This window comes from Ptychodera flava, chromosome 6, assembly GCF_041260155.1.
Source record: "Ptychodera flava strain L36383 chromosome 6, AS_Pfla_20210202, whole genome shotgun sequence".
NCBI classification, from domain to species: Eukaryota; Metazoa; Hemichordata; class Enteropneusta; family Ptychoderidae; genus Ptychodera; species Ptychodera flava.
The window spans coordinates 18749078-18755316 of NC_091933.1; the positions used below are offsets into that span (position 1 = coordinate 18749078).

The window sequence follows — 6239 nt, forward strand, 5'->3', positions numbered from 1 at the left end:
GTTAGATAGTCATCCGTTCGTTAGATGTGTTACCATAGCATCGTGGTCACATGATCTCGTCATGGAGGAAGTATTCACTCTGTCAGAAATTTGGTCTCTCAATTTCCGGAGCTTTTGTTAAAAACTTTGACGATGAGCGCGTGTCAAATTTAAGTTTATCGGATGGGCATCGACCTTTGCAGAGTGGCGCACCTCTAAAGGTACATGTAACATTTGCGGCATCGGTACAAGTTGAAAATGTGACGTACTCTTTGCTGTCAGTGAATGTCCTATGGCCTTTGAAGCATCCAATCACTTTACAGTAGAATTCAAGCTCAATTAGCAAATTGGATTTCACGCTTGGTACCCCCGATTCTGGTATAACGCTCGCAGGGTCAGAACTTTGCCTTGCGTTGGGAGTCAAGCAATCTCTCTCGACTTGTGACGCGCGTGAGCAAAACAACATTTTAGCTAAAACCCATAGCTGCTGCTGCTGCCGCAAACGGGGACCGTGTAATGAGAATGTTGTCGCCTTGACGTATTACTCAACCAACTGCAATGCGAACCCAATATGGTGACTGTTGATTCAAGACTAAAACAGAATCTCGTCCCGACCGATGGGGTCGACGTGACGTCATACTTTGATTACTATTCCACGTCTATGATCTAAATGGAGCACAAAGGTCCGTCGTTCCAAATTGAAAGCAAATTTGAGAAGCACATCTGTGTGACACAGGTGCAATAAAGAAGTCACTCCAATGTCGTCGCACCATGGATTTTTTCATCAATCTAGAAGTTTGATTCGCGTTTCCAATTATCTTCGGACAACTATTATCGTATTTTTGGATTACTCGAACATCTGTGAATTACTCAGTCAAGTACACTGGGTTGTAATGCAGTCTAATGGAGACACATAACTTGTTGTCATGACAACATGGTGCAAAGTACAACGGCCGTTTTGTCGGTGTGAGTACGATACTTTTGCACTCACGTATGCATCGTATCATACTGTGTGAAAAACATGAAATTTAGCAGTATGGGATGCGCGAAAAGACAAAGAAAAAGACGAATAAAGCTATCAAAGCTAGAGATCTCAACCACTCATGTTTAGTCCTATGAAAGACTGTCTCTGCAAGTATTTTGATCGAACATACAATAATACCAAGCATTACCAATAAATTCATTAGCATAGGGGTCGCCAACATCTCAATTCTTAAATGACAAGATTTACAAGATTGTTATCAATTCATGAATCAAAATAAATCGTCTACTTTAGAGCGAGAACGGGCGAACTTTTTCATCAAAGACGTAACATCTAAATTATCGACTTATTCTAACTTTGCGTGGGTTCCTATTAATTCTTTGATTCAAGAAAATGAGTCGAGGATAAATGACATTTTTTCATATGTAAAGACAACTGTTAATCAGTAGTGATAGTATATGAGTCGTATGTTATCGAACATATCTTTGTCATTTTAATATTTATCATGGTAATAGTAATGATAATATAATAAAATGACGTAATATTAAATTCGCCTGTTCTCGCTCTGAAGTAGACCATTTATTTTAATGTTAAATTGCTAACATGCAGTAAATCGTATCATTTATCTTTCATTATTTAATTGTGTGGTTTTAAGATTGCTGTCTGAGATAATACATGAACTCTGGTATTTTCCCAGTCGTAAAAACATGGTTGTTAAGATCTGTCTCGGAAAAAAAAAGCTAATTAGAAAAAAGTAGAGAGTTTCCATGGTTGACCCGTTTCTGACCCGGGATGTGGTTCTGTACTTCCTTGCTGCTATACTGTACACTTGGGCTAGCGTCTCCCACTCTTTGTCAACTTCGATGACCCTTCGTCGATATGGCATACTTCAGCAATTACTGAGCCCGTCACGCTGGAAAGATATCGCATATAACTAGACTAAAAGGGTGGCCGTCATGCGGGGTCGATTCTGTACTGTCAAAGAGGGGCTGCTCCTACTAGGCATGTATCCATACAAGCGTAAATGCTGAACCGACATGTGTCTGAATGCATTTGCGCACAAAACATTGAAGCACATGTATTTGGTGATTCGTACTGGAACAGGCGACAAGAATGAAAGATTGACGCAGAGAGTTAAGAAGAGTTAAGTGGAGTAGACGGATTTGGACCGATTTTTTCTACTACTGTTAAGTAAACAAAGCTGAGTTTGCGAAGAGAAGAGGTCGATCCCTTAAGTATGTCTGAAACGTGTCACACTGGCAAAACACGGGAATTGACAGATCTGCTCAACGCTATACACCGCGTCGTCAAACTGACTGCAATCAGTGTAAGCACTGGCCCGTGGGTCAAAAGGCCACAGGTTGAAAAAGTTGCACGGCGACCTCTGCATTGACGAGAACCGAAACTCGTGAACAGTTCACCTGTTCAATAGACCCAGCAGGAAATGCATTTATTCGATGTTTACTGTATTCAAATACGAGCGGTAGGCCTAAAAGTTGAAGATATGGGAAACCGATCAGACTCTCCAGCTATGGTTAGTTTCAGAGATATCTCGGAAGGAGAAAGTTCGTTTCGGAGTCGACAGGGTGACTATTTTAGACTAAGTGGACCGAAATAGAGCACGAGGGGACTGCTTGCTGGGACGATTTTGTGTGCACCTATAACTGATCGATATCACGTAAACCGAAAAGGTGTTTGTCGCTGCCTTGCCCGTCCTCATAGGGAAAAACTAGAAACCCAAGATTTTGTCATTTACAGGGAGGTTAGGCCGGAGTGAAGCGGTCAGAATATCGCCAAGGATACGGTTGAACATAATAGGTCAATGTGACATTTCTGTCCTTTCCTAAAAAATAAACATAACAGCACTAATATTTCCAGTGCTCTCTTGAACAAATACATCGATCATTTAATACCTTGACAAGCCAAATAGTATCGTCGATAGGAACATTACAATGCATAACACAGATTGATACTTCTGTTACTTGTGAACCAATAAATTCTCAGAATTAATTAAAAACTTTACAACAATTGTGGAATTCGCATGATAGATCGATTGTGTAACTTAATACAATATATATATATATATATATATATATATATATATATATATATATATATATATATATATATATACGTGAACATAAATACATACATACATATATACAAAATATGTGGTGTTTTAGTGTGCGTATCTGTATTTACATGCATGTCTGTGTACGTGATCTCAGCCCCTATGTCTTCCTTATCATAAGTCGTATCTTTTCTGTGTTCTCGCTTTTTATGTACAACCATCAACAACTCGGTCCATTCTGTTGATATCACTAGTCGGGGTGTCTATGTTACTAATGTTACAAATGCGAGTGAGTATTGGAGCGACAAGACGAGTTCAAGGTTCACAATTTGAGGTCAAGTTCATCCATTGCCGACCTCTAAACAATTTTTTTTTGGTTCGTGCTCGGACTACGATGCTCGACAAGATGTGACGTAGTCTTCACATTGCACGCTACGAGCAGAACGGTCCCAAATCCCAAGGCAGAAATAAATTAATTGGATGCATCTTTTGAAGTGCTCGACGCTTGGGATAACCACATTGGTAGAGCTACACTCATCAACAGTGATGACAATCTGTCGCGTTGAGTGTTCTTCATGGCTGGGCACTGCGGCTTGCTAGCAATACTGAGTGACTGGCGAGTTAGCCAACTTTGCATTGGCTCGGAAACGAAGCAACACTGAACAATAGCCCGAATTATAAAACTTCATGACGTTCGACAACGGCAAAAACTTTTATGTAGGATGCGCTTCACGGCGAAAAGAAAGCTCTTGTCGCGTAGAATATACAGAAAAGGGTTGACCATGGAATTGGAGTACTGCATCCAAAGCGCTATGTCGTAGATAATTACCGGTGTACAGTAAGATCCACACGATGCGTTCACAATGCTGACGATTTGCCATGGAATCCACGACAAAAAAGAAAAGCCCAGGAGGATCCCAAGTGTCGTCGCTGCTTTCTTGTCTCTCGTAACACGATTGTAGCGAACGGCCCTCTGGCTGGGCGTGCTGTTGGCGATCAGTGTGGTCGTGTGGTGTCCGCCTCTCCGCGAGAGGAAGACCGTCGTCTGTAGATCGGTGGATTCGGTTTGCGAGTCGAAGTCGTTCACCGGCGACGTCCTCACTCGGTGCCGAAAGTTGCCCAGCTCCTTGGCGCGTTTCCGAATGATGTAGTATATCTGGGCGTAGAGGACGAGCATGATGATGAACGGGAAGATGATGGTCATGAAGGTGCTGGTCAGGGTGTACGGAACGTTGTCGACCCACTCCACGTCGCATGTGTCGTTGTAGTCGATGATGCTGTATCCAGTCACCGCTTCCCATAACAACGTCGCTGGAACTTCGGCCATAAAGCCGCAGACCCACGCCGCGGCGATCATGCTGATGATAACCCGTTGGGTTCGGACAGGTCTGTAGCGCATAGGCTGTAAGATGGCCAGGTAGCGGTCAATGCATATCACCGTCATGTTGAAAACTGACGTTGACGACGTGAAGTAGTCCATTGACAGCCAAAACAGACACACGCCCTTGCCAAGAGTAAAGTCCCCTTGGAGGGTCTCCATGGCCATAAAGGGCATGACCATGAGACCAACAGCGATGTCCGTGCCGGCCAAGCTAACGTAGAAGTAGTTGGTGTACTTGCGGACATTTTTGGTGGTACAGAATGCGATGATGATCAAAAAGTTCATGGTGATCGTTACGACCATGATACTCGCCAGAACCACGGCCACCGTGACCATTTCAGCCCTGTTGTAGTTTCGCTCTGGAGTTTCCAGTTCAGTGTCATCCTGGTCGTAATAGTTGAGGTCAGAATCGTTGATGGCCGCCATGTTTCAGTCCCTCTAGGATGGACAATGCGGCGGTGTTTTCTACGCCCTTTTGATATTACTCACGTACATACGCTAATGTGGCAATGAATGAACACACACGAAACGAAAATTCCACGCCTGGCGGTGCAACTCCTAGAGACGCATTTCGCTGATCTCCAATGGCCTTTATTACCTCGCCGTTCAACAAGAGGGGAACAGAATCTGCCTACCCTCCCCAATCTTCGTAAGTTCGGCCAAGTACGGAACTATTTAGAAGGCAAATCCCAACGTAAACTCACAAGATGACCGGGACAACTCCGTGAGTCCAGACCAACACAAATTGTGACACGCAGAGCACACCGTAAGACGCCCACTGACGCGGTCCTAAATCCTCTGGAGGAATGAGCGACTTTGTTGGTTTTGATGTAGTAATTTACGCAGGCAGATAGATGGGGTCGCCTGAGGTCACACGCATCCCATCTTGGCTTGAGTTTCTTTCAACCCGTTCTTGGACTGTATGTGGGCGTCAGACAAAAAAGGCTAGCCTATCTCTGGCGGATGCAAGGCAAGACACGCCGATGTCGGGAGAACGATCTTCCCTTTTCCTTACAACTTCGAGGCCACGTGATAGGAAAGAGTGACATAAAATGAACGCACAATTCGCTACTGAGAAAGGCAGCGCGGCCAATCCCCCGAGCTGTTTCTGGTGAAGGACAGTGCCTGATACGTCACATCAATACCGTCCTATTGTCAGCGGCAGTGGAATGGATCTTGTCATGTCTTCCGCTACTGCCAGCACCAGTCTGCGATAAAGGTCGATGATAGTGTGGTCACCGCATCTTCATACATCCTAAATGACTAACCTCTATTAATTTTCATTACAGCTCCCATGCACTTGTACTTTTTCCCCCAAATTCTAAGATCCGCATGTTTAAAAATCTTCGGCGCTCGCAACCTCTTTCGACATGACGGTCTGTGGTGCCGGCAATTCTACTGAATCCAAACCTCTTTTCCTTGGTGGGATTCTTCAGTGCCAGGCTTGGATGGTAAGGTCCGTCACACTGAGGACTTAGACTCGCGCAAATATGACAGGCGAAAGGGATCCAGTTTTCTGGTGAAGTAGCGCATTCCCTGACTCGATCTTCACTGCTTTTTGCCTATTGATCGACGAGGTCACTGGAGCAGACTTCGGTGGCGTTAATCATCGATATGTGTTCGAAAGGTCTGTGTGTGTGACAACAGTGAACGATGAAATAGTCTGAAGATCACGTGATTTCTAAACGAGTAATGAATAACCAACTGCCATCCTATAGATGTCAGTTACGTTCACCTTGGACGGACCAAAGTCGAATGTTGACATAATTAATATCACTCTTTGGAAAGCGTTATCTTCATTAAAAGTAAAATTACGTTTGTTGATG

The 6239-nt window shown here is 43.8% G+C and overlaps 1 protein-coding gene across 1 annotated transcript; it reads right to left on the minus strand.

Moving 5' to 3' along the window:
* Positions 1 to 3717: 3717 nt before the first annotated feature.
* On the minus strand, positions 3718 to 4839 carry LOC139134240 (5-hydroxytryptamine receptor 1D-like). The gene has a single exon (XM_070701154.1). It carries the CDS (start codon positions 4837 to 4839, stop codon positions 3718 to 3720), a length of 1122 nt encoding a protein of 373 aa, XP_070557255.1.
* Positions 4840 to 6239: the final 1400 nt, after the last annotated feature.

What these genes read in the sequence shown, in the direction of transcription:
- LOC139134240 (XM_070701154.1), bottom strand. Translation starts at nt 4,839, where the DNA reads ATGGCGGCCATCAACGATTCTGACCTCAACTATTACGACCAGGATGAC.